At 35.6% G+C, this 15,873-nt stretch overlaps 1 protein-coding gene across 1 annotated transcript in view; it reads left to right on the top strand.

Annotated features, from left to right (window-relative positions):
- Nucleotides 1-11,740: 11,740 nt before the first annotated feature.
- The window catches only part of gabbr2 (gamma-aminobutyric acid (GABA) B receptor, 2), a 262,922-nt gene continuing 258,789 nt past the window's right edge, over nucleotides 11,741-15,873 (top strand). Inside the window, exons 1-2 of the mRNA XM_048201423.1 lie at nucleotides 11,741-12,086; nucleotides 13,063-13,442. Coding sequence (XP_048057380.1) covers nucleotides 13,131-13,442 — 312 coding nt within the window. The 5' untranslated portion in view covers nucleotides 11,741-12,086; nucleotides 13,063-13,130. The remainder of the gene's footprint in view (nucleotides 12,087-13,062; nucleotides 13,443-15,873) is intronic.

Consider the following 15,873-nt stretch of genomic DNA (forward strand, 5'->3'; position numbering starts at 1 on the left):
ATTGACTTTGATGGCAATGAAAACAGTTGAGATTGCAAATATGAGCCAGATGCTGAATGTACTGGGGAAATGAGCTCTGACGATGACAGTGATTATGGTAAAAAGCATCTGCTCAAATTGAGTCCTTCCAAGATCCAAAAGGTAAAGAAATGTCCTTTATTTTATTCTTTTGTACTTGTTATTAAAATATCAGGAGAGTTTTAAATTATCGTGACAGGTAGAGAGCCATCCATGTTAGATATAGAACCAGGTCGCTAAAGACCCGAATATGTAATAATGATTGGGAAAACGTTCATGCATTTAAGGGTTAAAGCAGTTCAAATGTTGACTTATATCTTGCCAAGATGCGATTTTATAGATAGTTTATACTAGGGGTGTCCAAACCTGCTCCTGGAGGGCCACTGTCCTGGAAAGTTTAGCTCCAACTTGCCTCAACACACCTGCCTGGAAGTTTCTAGAATGCCTAGAAACACATTGATTAGCTGATTCAGGTGGGTTTCATTGGGGTTTGAGCTAAACTCTGCAGGACAGTGGAAATCCAGGAACAGGATTGGACAACCCTTGTTCATACTCATCATGTCTGATATTGGGTCAGTTTCTACTGGCGTCCCTCAGGGCTCAATTTTAGGACCCTTACTTTTTAGCCTTTATTTATTCCCACTTGGTCAACTCTTATGAATTTTGGGTATCAAGTATCACTTTTATGCCGATGACACACAAATCTATATTCACTGTAAACATGGTCAGAGTGAGGCTGTCTCATTGCTCACTAAAAGTATCTCTGAGATAAAATCATGGATGGCTAATACTTTTCTGTGCTTAAAAGTGGGTTAAGACTGAGGTCATGCTTATTGGATCTCCTCAACAGCTCAGTACGGCTGACCAAATTCAGAAGCATAGTCTCTTGGCCTTTTTAAAATGCATTTGAAAACAATCATTGCTGGTTCTTGTTTATTTTTATCCTCCTGTGCTCTTTTATAGTGCTATAGAAAATAAAGTTATTATTATGTGCACTTGCAGTTTTGTGAACTTACAATGGCCACTGCATGTGCACGTCCATTAAATCTACAAGACCATATAGGTGTCCATTTGTCATTTTAGGCTTCATAACGGTGCCTGCGAGCGCCCCTTTATAGCTGATATGCGCCCTCGATGCACACTTTTCACAGCAGGCGTCTACCCGACAACATTACGTCACAAAATTGTGAACTCAGAGGAAGATTGTGAGGGCTTAGGGTTCCCCCTGAGACAGGGCCATTATGTACATAAATGGACCAAGGTCAAAATATTTAGAAAGGCTGTGAGCCTTGTTCTGTTTTCAAACAGTTGATTATCACTTTCAAAAAAGTCCAGAACAAAAGTTACTGTGGCTCGCCAACTGCAGCAGTCACAGTTGCTAGGCAACAAAAGAGCAATCCCCGTTGGCTAGACCATCACATTTAACAAAGTTCGGGTTCGACCTTCGTGGACTTTGAATCAGGACGCAGCTATAGAAACATACCATTCAGAACCGCAGACGAATCACCCTACTCTATTTTTCTGCTAATGTAAATGTTTGGATATACAATGTAGAATGTATTTTGTAAAAGTATTTGTACAGTTTTACATCTCATACACCAAATACTATACGTTTTAGATGACATTAACAATGTATCTTTTAGAATCTTTGCAAACAGAGAAAAATGAATGTTTGCAAGAATCAAACTTTATGTACCATACAAGTACATAAAATTACTAATGAGATCCTTTTGCTTATCCACACAAATGTAGTGCTCTTTATCGGTCTGCTGCTTATGTTGAGCTGTTCCAAACAAGCCGTACTTTACCAGAGGCCTAAGAGTTATTTACCTGCCTTCCTTCACTGCAACTCCCCCTTGTGTTTCAGCCTTTGTTGATTCCACACATGGCTTGCTTCAATAGCACCTTGTTTGCAGAGACGGCAGAAGCTAAATCTGCTCAATTTGAGAGCTGTAAGGTAAACAAACAATGTATTTGGCTGAAGGTCACAGATGTAACTTAAATAAAAAACAGATGGAAAACGTCTATTTATTCAGCATTTTGAGGTGAGATACGGCCATGTGTTCTGTAAAAGTGAGATATGATTGCCAGCAGATAGGGTCCGAATACTCGACTCACAATGAAAGCAGTGCATATAACAGTACTCCACACTATAATAATTTCATGCTCATTCAATATTAATTCAGTGTCTTTGCTTGTGTGGCCGTGGCCCTGGGGGGATTTCAGCTCCTTTTGTTTCAAGCCATCGTAGATTTTTTTTTCTCAGCCCCAGCCTGACTGATTCTGAACAGAAAGAGAGAACTTCAGATCTGGAGCCCATGAGGAGTTGGAGCAGGATGACTCAAGGAGGATGACCTGATGTCTGGAGGGCTGACGGAGAGATGTGTGGCGTGGGCTGGGTGGATGCAGGGTTAATTTTCCAGAACCGACTGCCACCGTGAGTGACTGAGGACTACACGACTCACTTCGACATGTCATGTGAAGCTTCTGCGGCTTGTGACATTATGGGATATTTCAGGAGCCTTCAGGCTATGGCTGGATCTGAGTCCCAACAAACCAGCACAGAACTGTCATCATTCAGCTGGCTGAGAAAGTTTTGAAACCAAAGGGTTGGAAATATCCTGATCAGGGTTAGTATAGTTAACTGAAACTAAAGTAGAAATAAAATAGTCATTATTTACTCACTCTTTTGAAAGCCATATGATTACTTTGTGCAAGAGAAATGTGAGAGATGGGTAATTGCTAAAAATCTTCCCCTTTGCCGTAGTTTTACAATTCCACTGAGATCATGTTGCGCCAGATTTAAAATCAATTATTTAATTGGTTCTCACATTGTCATTGACATCAAATCTATCACATTGCAGGTTTGTTGCTTTAAGTTATAAAAAATATGTATATGAATATGTATAAAAACTGATTGTTCATTTATATTAATGAATATTCAGTTGCATGTATTCAATATAATGGCAATACAACTTTAATGCTTAAAGGGTTAGTTCACCCAAAAATGAAAATTCTGTCATTTATTACTCACCCTCATGCCGTTCCACACCCGTAAGACCTTTGTTAATCTTCGAAACAAATTAAGATATTTTAGTTGAAATCCGATGGCTCTGTGAGGCCTCCATAGGGAGCAATGACACTCTTCCTCTGTCAAGATCCATAAAGGTACTAAAAACATATTTAAGTCGGTTCATGTGAGTTCAGTGGCTCAATATTAATATTATAAAGTGACGAGAATATTTTTGGTGCGGCAAAAAAAACAAAATAACGACTTATTTAGTGATGGCCAATTTCAAAACACTGCTTCAGGAAGATTCTGAGCACAAATGAATCAGTGTATCAAATCATGATTCAGATCACGAGTCAAACTGCAATGGCTGAAATCACGTGACTTTGGCGCTCCGAACAGCAGATTCGATACACTGATTCATTTATGCTCCAATGTTTCCTGAAGCAGTGTTTTGAAATCGTCCATCACTAAATAAGTCGTTATTTTGTTTTTTTTGGCGCTCCAAAAATATTCTCGTCGCTTTATAATATTAATATTGAACCACTGTACTCACATGAACCGATTTAAATATGTTTTTAGTACCTTTATGGATCTTGAGAGAGGAAGTGTCATTGCTCCCTATGGAGGCCTCACGGAGCCATCGGATTTCAACTAAAATATCTTAATTTGTGTTCCGAAGATTAACGAAGGTCTTACGGGTGTGGAACGGCATGAGGGTAAGTAATATTTGACAGAATTTTCATTTTTGGGTGAACTAATCCTTTAAAGGGATAGTTCACCCAAAAACGAAAGTTTTGTCATCATTTACTCACCCTCAAGTTGTTCCAAACCTGCTGTTGAACACAAAAGAAGATGTTTTGAGGAATGTTGGTAATCAAACAGTTGATGGTAGCCATTGACTTCCATAGTAGGGATAAGTCAATGGCTACCGTCAACTGTCTGGTTACCAGCAACATTCTTTGAAATATCTTTTTTTGTACAGTATGTATGTTTCAAAGAAAAAAGAAACTCATGGGGGGTGACTAAATGATGACAAAACTTTCATTTTTTGGGTGAACTATCCTTTTAAAAAAGCACTCAGGAAAGTCAGCAAAAAAATACATGTGGCTCGTTAATTTTTTTTTACCAATCAGTTTTGGTGAAAAACAACTCTATATTTCAGCAATTGTACAACACAATTGTCCCCTCACAGAGTGCTGCAGGAATGACATTTTTTTTTTATGGGTCAAAACCCAGAAAGTAGCATTTTAGCACTTCCGGTTACGTCTTTTTTTTTTGGTTATATGCCTGAAATAAGATCTGTGGTGAACACAATCTCAAATTTGTATACATTTTATCCTATAACGTCAGTTATTTTAAAGCTTTTACTTGTCCTGAAAAAGGTGTTTGCTAACAAGTGGCTAAAAGGATATAGAGGTTGGTGGAAACATTCAAATTCATCAGCCGAACAAGTAAACTCATCTACTCGATAGTCTGCTTTCACAGCCTCGTTATGTTTATAATCGCGCTTTTGCAAACTAAGTCGCTCTTTCAAGGAAATGTTTTTTAAATCAAGACTTAAAGAGTTATCAAAGCTTAATAGTGGTAATATTGAAGACTTGCGTCAGTGGTGTAGTTTGTTTATAGACTACATTTAACTTTTTACTTATGCATGGTGATTCAAAATTCATAAATTTGTGTTCATTTGTGAAGATTATCACGATGAACAAAACGTGTAAGAATCATAAACTTGGTCACAATGCGTATTTTCTGCAATAATCCAAAAGCCAATGCAAAATCCAATTTTTTTAAATTTTATTTATTTTTTTGTCAAGGGAATCAGGGTGATGCTAACTTCCTGATTTTTTATTATTTAAAAAAAAAAAAAAAAAAAGCTCTAATGCTCTCCTGAACACCATCTAGCCCTTCACACTCCAATTCAGTAGGTGGCAGAAAAGCACCTTTTATGTTGGTTTGCCAACCACCATTAACACTAGTAGAAGTGAGCATCTCCGCCAACTGCTGGACAGAAATTTGAATTATTTCCAGTTAAAAAATTGTTTTTCTCTAATTTATTTTTTAAATTTGATTATTTGCTAACCCATTTACTATTTTTATTAAAAAAGTTATACGCCTCTGGTCAGAACAAGCGACACAATAAATCTATAAACAGCATATATCTATAAACAGCAGAATGCAAAAATGGTAGCGTTAGCAACTAAATGAGTGTTGTTCCCTTCTATTTTAAGCAGCATGAAACAGGGTGAGCCTTCAGCACATTCACTAATGAACAGAGCATCTGTTTGCTCAAACACATACAGGTCGAAGGCTCAGTATGCTGAAACAGCACTGAGACACATTTACAACATCCTCTGGCTCCCTCTGTGCAAGAGTTGCTGGGAAAATGAGTTGTCTGCGAATTCATCAGCTTCAACCTGAAGTCTTGAGTTTGAACAGTATTTTGTTCACATTAAAGACAGCCAAGCATCTGTCTGAGTGCAGTGGAAGAGTGGAAGTCTCTTACTGATGGTGAACCTTGCAGGTGATGGATGTGACAGGGAGTTGGACTCTGCTGGAACTCTCCACAGACACTTAACCATATTGATCAGGTTGTTTGTTGGGGGTTGTTGCTGTACAGTCAGTAGGGAAGCAGGCCTCAGGAGGTAGTCAATCTCCCTCCGACAAGATGAAGGTGGGGCCAGAAATTTGAGAGCTTTTATTTTGCTTGACAAAAGAGCCAAATAGGATGATATAGAGGGACTGTAACACCGTTCTTTTGAGCTTTCTATTCATCATAGAATCCACACTTCATTAAACAGCAGAACCGTTTGAACTAATAATAAGAAGAAGCAGAAGAAGAAAGGTTTCAAATCATCATATTAAATATTAATATAATTAACACCGAAGACTAGAGTATGGCCTCTGAAAACGGAGCTTTGTCATTACAGAAACAATAAATAATGTAAAATATGATAAAATATTCACATATTTCACAATACTGTTTTTGACAGCATTTGTTTTTTTATCAAATTAATGTAACATTTTTTATTATACAAAATTTGTATTTTATATATATATATATATATATATATATATATATATATATATATATATATATATATATATATATATATATATATACATTTTAACATTTGATATACAGTATATATAAACAAATATAAATATGATATATTAATATAAATATAATAATTATAAATATGACATTTGTTATATAAATATTTTAATTTTTATATATATATATATATATATACATACATACAGTATATGTTTGTGTGTGTAAAATACAATGAAATAGAAAAATTCTAAAAATATTTTACAATAGTAATCTTTTTGACTGCAATTTTGATCAAATTAATGTAATATACATACATACATTCATACATATATGTATAAATCAAACGTTTGATATACAGTATATATATATATAAATAAATAATATTAATATATTAATATAAATATAATAATTATAAATATGACATTTGTTATATATATATATATATATATATATATATACACATACATATATACATTTGATATCCTATATATTATACAGTATATATTATACAGTGTATATATATAAATTTAACATTTGATACACAGTATATATAAACAAATATAAATATGATATATTAATATAAATGTAATAATTATAAATGACATATTTGTTATATAAATATTTTAATTTTATATATATATATATATATATATATATATATATATATATATATATATATATATATATATATATACATACAGTATATGTTTGTGTGTGTAAAATACAATGAAATAGAAAAATTCTAAAAATATTTTACAATAGTAATCTTTTTGACTGCAATTTTGATCAAATAAATGTAACATACATACATACATTCATACATATATGTATAAATCAAACGTTTGATATACAGTATATATATATATATATATATATATATATAAATAATATTAATATATTAATATAAATATAATAATTATAAATATGACATTTATTATATAAATATTTTAATTTTATATATATATATATATATATATATATATATATATATATATATATATATATATATATTATATAAATATTTTAATTATATGTGTGTGTATAATAAAATGAAATAGAAAAATGTAATAATATTTCACAATATGTTCTTTGATTATAAATTAATATGTTACAAAGCAGGACAAAGCGAAAAGTGCAAAAAAGCGAAACAGCGATTAACATGGTGAAAAACTTAAAAAAAGTAAGTCATGCACAGTTACTATAACAACAACTCTCAGCAGTGAACACATAATCTTTGCAGTCCTGCAAAAATCTTGGAATATTAAAATGCTAGTAAATTTTTGCCCTGAAACTGTTGGCTATAAATGTAGTGGTCTGAAACTAAGAATTCTTCTAAATCTCAATTCTGACCTATTTGTTATAGGCCACTCTCTTGTCTTTCCAACAATTTAATTTTAAATCTATATATATATATATATATATATATATATATATATATATATATCTTAATCTGTATATAATCTAGAGAACTGTATAGGGAAGGAATCTCCAAGCAGGATAAATTAAACAGCTAAGAGAGGTCAAGAAGTGTCATTATTTTAGGGTTGGTCCATCACAGATTTGACACATGGTTGTCAATAGAAATAGGTTTATTTATGTCAAGACACACAAACAAATCCATGCACCCATCTGACTTCTTTATATTTTAAGGTAATTTCCATGCCAGAATTAATTTCATAAACTCTTTGCCTCAGCTGGCTAGTGTAAAGGACTGTGCTGTGGATGTATAATGGATCAATGATACACATTTTCTCATAAATCTATTGAAAACACAACTGAATTCATATGCTGTGTGAATTGAGTTTACCTCCATATAAAATATACATTTTATACAGCCTTCTGTAAATGGGGTGAGAATCAATCATACAGTAGTTGGTATGCATGGGATTCACAAAACTGGGACTTCTGACTCACAAAGCAAGCAATTCTTCAACAGCCCTGAAACCTCCCCAACTCCATATGCATGCCAGAAACAAATAAGAACAATTGCATCTTTTTACCTATGGAAATACATCACAGCTTATGGCCCCTTTTTCAACAGACCACCAAGACTCAAGAAGCAGTGATTAGTCTTGTACTGTTTTTTTTTCAAGGTCAAATGGCATTCATGTTCTGCTTTCTAATTAAGTGATCTTAAAAGTGTATATTATTTGTCCTCCTGAATCTACTCTTTTGGGCACAGGCCTGCTCTGGAAGTGCAAAAGCTGCAGTCTCAGAGCTCAAAAAGGTTTGAAAGCTCTGAGAGCATAGAAGTTAATCACTGCAATTTCATTTCCAATTTTGGTGAGAGACTTGAGGGACCTTCCCCAGAGATGGAAGCTGTCTTACCGGTGGAATCACAGAGAAAAGGTATGAGGCCTACAGAATGGCTTTAGCAGCTCATAGAGTATTCACCAGAGCACGACCACTGAAATTTGAGCCTGTGCTCAGCTGCGATGACTTTGCCAGTGCTCTACTTATAAGCAAAATTTCTGTTTTTCACCCAGAATGACACTGCTCAGGTGACACTCGAGTGTGTAAAAAAGAGCTGTAGTGCTATAAAGGGACATCATGTTAATGGCACAATATGTAACTTTTTTTTTTGTTCAAAATACAAAAAAAAAAAAAAAAGTGTCAATACATCATCAATCCTTTCAAAACATGTTTTTGTCTCAGCCTGATTCACTATAGTGAGTCTGCAATAAGAGTTTATGTTTTAGACCTGATGAGATGGTTTTTGCGGGAAATTGCGTACATATGTCACTCGAGTGCGTGTCTTGTCACATCCGTGAATAGATAAAAGTTGCTCTGGCTACTTTGACGTGTGTACGGTGTGGCAGTGGCATTGGTTAGTTATCACAACGAGCAAGACATGAAGAATGCTTAATCTCAAACCATCACCTGTTTTCAAAAAACAAAGAACAGAGGAGAGTCTGCTGGCAAAATTATAATATGAGCTCGTAATAAAACAAGAATCAACATAAGCTTGGGTGTTCGGAGATGGTGAGAACTGAGGGATTTGAAATGTTTTGGCGTTTATTACTCAACAGGTGAGTAAGGTATATTATTGAACACATAAATTTCCATATGTAGCTCTCTAACAGAGTTCATTGTAAAGCATTATTTATTGTGAAGGGTCTTTTTAATATGGTTGTTATAGCACTGTGCTGGAATTTATTTTCAAGGATACACCGTGTCTATTAATGGTTACAGTAACAGCTAATCATCTCGATCCTATCTGGTTATATCTCTTAAGCCGAGTAGTGAATGTTTTATGAGCAGTAGGATAATCTCTCTTTCTTGTTTTAGTTATGATAAAGAATCATTTTCATCCGCACAGTCATGCAGAACAGAAGCACAGCCAAAACAATGTTCTTCCTCAAAATGCATGCAGTTTTGTTGTTTAACCACTACATAGTGTACCTTTAAATTTGATTCAATACAGAAACTTCAAGAAGTCAGTCTTTTCTGCCCACCAGTGTTGCTTTTTAAATACAAAATACAGTAAAAACAGTAATATTGTGAAATATTATTACAATATAAAATAAAAGTTTCCTTTTTAAATCATTTTAAAAATGCAATTTATTCCTTTTATGGCAAAGCTGAATTTTCAGCATCATTACTCCAGTCTTCAGTGTCACATGATCCATTCTAATATGCTGATTTGCTACTTAATAAATATATTAATATCAATGCTGAAAACAGTTGAACTGCTTAATTTATTATTTTTTTTATTTGAAATAGGAATCTTTTGTAGCATTACAAATGCATTTACTGACACTTTTGATTAATATAATGCGTCCTTGCTAAATAAAAACATTCATTTCTTTTAAAAAAAATCTAACTGACCCTCAACTTTTTAAATTTAACATTTTCCTGATTCCAAATTCTGTTATCCTGTAGAAATTACTTGCCATAAATCAAATGTTTTAATGAATATTTGCTGAAATATCACTAATCTGATAACTTTTTGTGATACAATTTCCTAAATGAATGGCTGGACCTGGAGAGATCTTGTGGCATGGCTACTTCATAAAGCTTCATTTTTCATTCACGCTGTTTTAAATATCTGACATGTAAAATTCAGGATGCATCCAGCAGGAATGCATTGTCAGTGCTGCGCTGAAGAATGTCCTCAGGCTGTCCCATTAATCTCTATTAAGTGGAGACATGTCAGACAGGGTGTGTGTGTGTGTGTGTGTGTGTGTGTGTGTGTGTGTGTGTGTGTGTGTGTGTGGCAAGTCGGCAGATAGCTGTGTGTTCACCTGCATCAAGTGTGGACTTCACAGGATCTTCAGGGCATAAATGAATCCAGGATCTTTAAGACGTCACCACAAAGTTGACATTCAGATGCATAAGATGTATAACAAAGGATAATTTGTTTTCCTTCTATATAATAAATACTGTACTTTTAGACTATTGTCTATGTATGTTCATTCTATCTCACAATATATATTTGTCAATCTATCTCACAATATATAGTATCAAAAGCGGTTGGTCAGGTTTTATTCTTTATTTTTAAAGAAATTAATACTTTTATTCAGCAAGGATGCATTAAATTGTTCAAATGTGACAGTAAAAACTTAAATATTGATACAAAATATTTCTATTTCAAATAAATTCTGTTCATTTGAACTTTCTGTTCCTAAAAGAATCTTGAAAAATGTTTTGGTTTTCACAAAAATATGAAGCAGCACAACTGTTTTTGACATTGATATTTTTTGAGCACCAAATCAGCATATTAGAATGATTTAGAAGGATCATGCGACACTGAAGACTGAAAATTCAGCTTTGCCATCACATGAATAAATTACGTTTTTAAATATATTTAAATATAAAGCAGTTATTGTAAAGTGTAACATTTCTATAATCGTTTAGCATGATCTTCCCACTTTCCGTGTCTCTGTATTTTAATCCACCACATTTGCGCTTGAGTTTCTTATCATATTCTCTAGCAGAAAAGAGGGAGGTGTCTCGCATAAAGCAAACAGATGGGACAACAACTTGACCTATTTCTTCATCTAGAAATCACACAACAGAAAATAATACACAGTGGTGAACGAAGCCAGTAAGGCTAAGTATAGTGCTTGAACCAGTAAGATAAGAGCCCTCAGTTTACCAATACGCTGATGGTGCACTCCGGTGCTGGGCTGTTTTTATGATTTATTTTATTAGGACTCTATGGTACTCATATTTATAGCGCTCTTATCATTTGTATCATACTTGTTTAATGGTGTCAGAGCTCTACTATGATGCAGTGAATTGCATCTATCTATCTATCTATCTATCTATCTATCTATCTATCTATCTATCTGTTTTTACTGTTCTTAGTCACCTTTTAGCTTTTTTGCAGTTCACTGAAATAGTCCTGCTGGTGTGACAATTCAAATTTTATAAATATTAATATTCCATGAAGTCTCATAATTAATATTTTCTCATGAAAAAACGATGAAAGAGAATCAGAAAATTATGTTTTAAATAGTATTAGATTAAGTACAGCATGTCATACTGCACGGCATATGAAAATATGAACCTCCTTAATATACAATATGTATTTTCCACAAAAAAAACAAAACAACAACAATATGATGAATGTATCAGGCTAGGAATATATTTATTCTACCACATACCTAGAGAACACACCTCATCTATGGTCAAGTTCAAGTAAGTTCTCATTGAAAACAGTACACAAAAACTTTACAATAACTTAAATGCAAGTAGTATGTTGCATTTAGGTTTTCCTGCTTGGTAATTATGTGTAAAACATATTTAGATAACAACATTGTTGAAATGGATAATATTAACATATGTTAATTCAAGCTTGGTTAGTCTGAAATATTACTGTGCTGACAGTAAGCAAAGCCACGCAGAGCTGGAGCTTTTCAGCACCTCGGACAGAAACATTCAAATTGGCCTAATCTCGCGTATCTTCAGCCAGAGGCGGAATATGCGCCAAAAGCTGGTTTGCTAACCGTCATAAAAAAGGTCAAAGAAGAAGTCTTCAGCCAGATGTGACTTCCGGTGAGTAGAATATCATATTTCCATAGCAAAACAAACCTAGCTAAACTCTAAATGCCCGAGAGGCGCATATTTTAAGCTCAGTTAGAACTGATGCGCAATAACTTGAGAGAAAAGTGAACTTTATTCACATACGGGGCTGTTATAGCTAGGTGGCAGTGTTTATTTTGCTGTAGGCTTCTGTCGATGGCCAAAAAACAATGTGCAATATGATTTGACTTAATTGTAAGGTGTCAACTCTTTGCTCACGGATGAATCTTTAAAACTAGCTTATATGTCACTCGACGCTGCTCCTGTTTTGTTTACGTTCTGAATACATATTTTTTATATAAATCACTCTATTGGGCTCAGGTGGGCAATTTACTATACATATTACCTCAGAGGGGACAGTATTGAACCCGTTACGAGTGAACAGCTCCCTTGTCGGTCTGTCGTTCGGTTGTTTTTCAGCGAACATCGCTCGCTGTGGAGAATGTTTTCTGCCTGTGTCGCGCGCGCTCACACACGCGCGCACGCATACATGCACAGCGCAGCCAGCGCGCGAAAGAAGTGAAGCGCATCCGCCGAAGCAGCAGCATCGGAGTTGCACGGATATCCTCACTCGGATTGCTTTTACATACCGCCACCTCACCTATGCGCTTTCCACATAGGGATGCAACTCCTCAACTGCTTGGAATATATTCGGCTGTTACATTCGCAATAGCGGTTGACTCAAATCAGAGCGCGCGCACCTCTGCGTAACGCACAGGCGGTTGATTGTGATGTGCGCATTCGGTGGTCTATTGGAGGTGAAAGGAAGGATTGGGTCGGATAGGATTTGAAAAGGACCTGTGCGGAAGACTAACAGGGGAAGCAGCTCAGTTTATAACCCCTGCGACTGGGCACCCTCTGGTTTTACGCATCATTTCTACTCTCGAGATCGAGTGCGCGTGAGCCTGTACTATTGCATATCATGTCTTTTCTCTTTGACTGATCGCAGCATCCAAGAGGAACCTAAAGACTGCGATGCCAGGACAGTGAGAAGGTGGATCTCGGTTGTTCGGTAGCATGGCTCCGTCCCGGAGGGACTGCAGATGTGACATGATCTTTCTGTCGGGATGCCTACTCCTGTCCGTCTGGGGATTTCAACCTGCATTGGCGAAGGTTTGCAACGATTACACAAGGCACGGCCTGGACAACAACTGGTACATGAGGGATGGTGAGAAGTTGCCCATCATGGTCCTGATGCCGATGAATGAATCAGCGCTGATGAGCAGCATCAGTCAAGGCATCGAGCCGGCCGTTCAGCTCGCCATCCAGCACATCCGCGAGTCCAGGCAGTACTCCTTCTCACTCATCACCAAAATCTACGACACTGAGGTAAATGCGTCCGTTAACGTGTACGTGCATGTTGCGGGGGTAAACTGCGGGCAGTGTGCGTTCGGCGCGCGCTCATGTGGAAAACGCGATTTTTTCTGGGGTTTGTGCAATGTCGAGCGATTGTTTTCTGGCAGATGTTTGGAGGAGGCAAAACCTATCAAGTTTGCGTTAGTGAAGTGTACAGGTGTTGCATAGTCTTGGTGAGCTGCGCACGTGCAAGTGGCTCGTGCCGTTCTTACAAATCAATTCACTTGATAGATTAGTATTCCTCTTCATTTTGTCTGTGGTTTGTGGTTGTTTTATTCAGCACTCTCAGTTCTACATCTGAAAGCTAGTACACAAACCTGTTAATTCATGTAGACTGGTACACGAAACAGAAGTAATATTTTCCTTGCTATTATTAGAGTAACGTTTTTAAACCCTGCTGAAAAAAAAACAAAAAACAGCATAAACCAGCCTAAGATGGTTTGCTGGTCTTTGCTGGTTTAGGCTGGTCTTCTAGCTACTGAAAGTACCTAGGAGGAAAAAGTCTGGCCTGAAGAGACCAGCTAAAACCAACAAAGTATTTTAGGCTGGCTTAAGATGTGTGTTTGTGTGTGTGTGTTTTCAGCAGGGTAGTGTTGGTTTTCCTTATACCTGAAGATGGCAGTAATTAATTTAACCGTCTACATGACCCAAGTATGAATAAAAATTTTGAGTACTTGATACAAATTTTAAGTATACCAAATGGAACAAACGTTTATTGATTAGTAAATGAATCGATTAATCCTTTTGTTACTTGTTGCCCATAATGTTATCATATCATGTAAGTCCAACCTATAACAAAGGTCACTTAAAACATGATAGTTTATAGTTCTGCAGCACATATTGTCCAAGTTAATGAAAACTTAATAAATCTAAGTGACTAACTTGTTAACCGATTTAAAAAGGTGTGACCCAGTAGGCTAAATAAGACAGTGGACAAAGGGTAGGCCCACAGGTAATTCTTTTAATAAAGTGTATATTAAAATTCATGCTCTTATTGTTTTTTTGTGACAGTAACAACTGAGCAAATGTGAAAATTACTCCTTTGTGCACAAGGCACTTTTTGGCACCTCACTATCTACTATTTGTGGTGGTGTGATAACCCAGGGAGAAGAGAAACTAAGCTAATCAATCAGTATTTATCACCATATTTTCATATGTGTTACAACAGGGAAATGAGAAAGCGCGGGAAAATGGGTAGCACGACGTTTGCTTAATTATCCAAGTGTAAATTACCAAGGCGTTAAAATATCTGTGGAAGCTATCTCACTACATTTAAAACAGACTGTCGCTACATGCTCTGCACATGCTTTAAGCTGAAGCATTTGAGATGAAGGTCCATGACCTCTGATGTCCGGTGAAGCTTTAGCAATCTATTGTGCATTGATTGTCATATTGATTTACCAGCGTTTTGTTAAACAAAACTGTTTCTTCGAACAATCACACATTGTTGCTGTCACTGCTTTGATTTTTGGGCATGATGAATTCATCCATCTGAAATGCTTTAAGTAATATTCTTTTACATTCTCCGTAATAATGATCTGAATATATCAATATTTGAAAGCTTACAGCAGCAAGATGAACAGATTTCAGTTCAGACATTCTTAGATCTAACATGTAATCTAACAAGATCTAAGAAGTAACCATGCTTGCATGCATTAATGTATTTATGTAAATGAGAATAGGCACACTTTGTATATGCAAGGGAAGGGTGAATGACAGACTTATTACTGGCGTTTGTCCAATAAAAAATGTGCTAACTCCAGTAAAGCCAGGCTATATAGAAAATCTAATTTTATACATATAACTTTAACTTAAGGCGTATAGGTCTAAATCTAACCCTCACATAAAACTGTTGGAATCAAGAGAACTAAAACGATTTGGCTGATTTTGGCTGATTTATGAACCTCTTAAAGGCACAATATGTAAGATTTTTGGATTAAAATATCCAAAAACCGCTAGAACAATGTTATATATTTTGTTGACTTGTGCACTTACATTATCCCAAATGTTTCCAAGAATGTTTAAATCTAGAGAAATATGCAAGGTGTCACCTATCAATGACATCATACCTGCGTTACCCTCGGTTTCCAGTTTTGTTTTGTAGAAACCATGGAAACACCAAAGACGCTTTAATATATAACTGGTTTTATTAGACAGGTGAGCAACTGTTTGGATGGATACTAGGGCTGGATGATTAATTGAAAAGTAATCAAAACTGAAATTCAGAATTTTTAAATCCATAAATACTTTCCCCTTAAAAACATACTACCATGTGTGTAGTCAAGTGACTTCGCCCCATCCAGTCAGCGGCATGGAAGCAACAAGGAGGCGAACCCAAACGGCGACTCATCTTCACTAAACTTTGTCAATTGTATGTGTTTAAAGGCTTGCCAGTTTGGATATT

The sequence above is a fragment of the Megalobrama amblycephala genome, linkage group LG9 (assembly GCF_018812025.1).
Source record: "Megalobrama amblycephala isolate DHTTF-2021 linkage group LG9, ASM1881202v1, whole genome shotgun sequence".
Lineage (NCBI taxonomy): Eukaryota > Metazoa > Chordata > Actinopteri > Cypriniformes > Xenocyprididae > Megalobrama > Megalobrama amblycephala.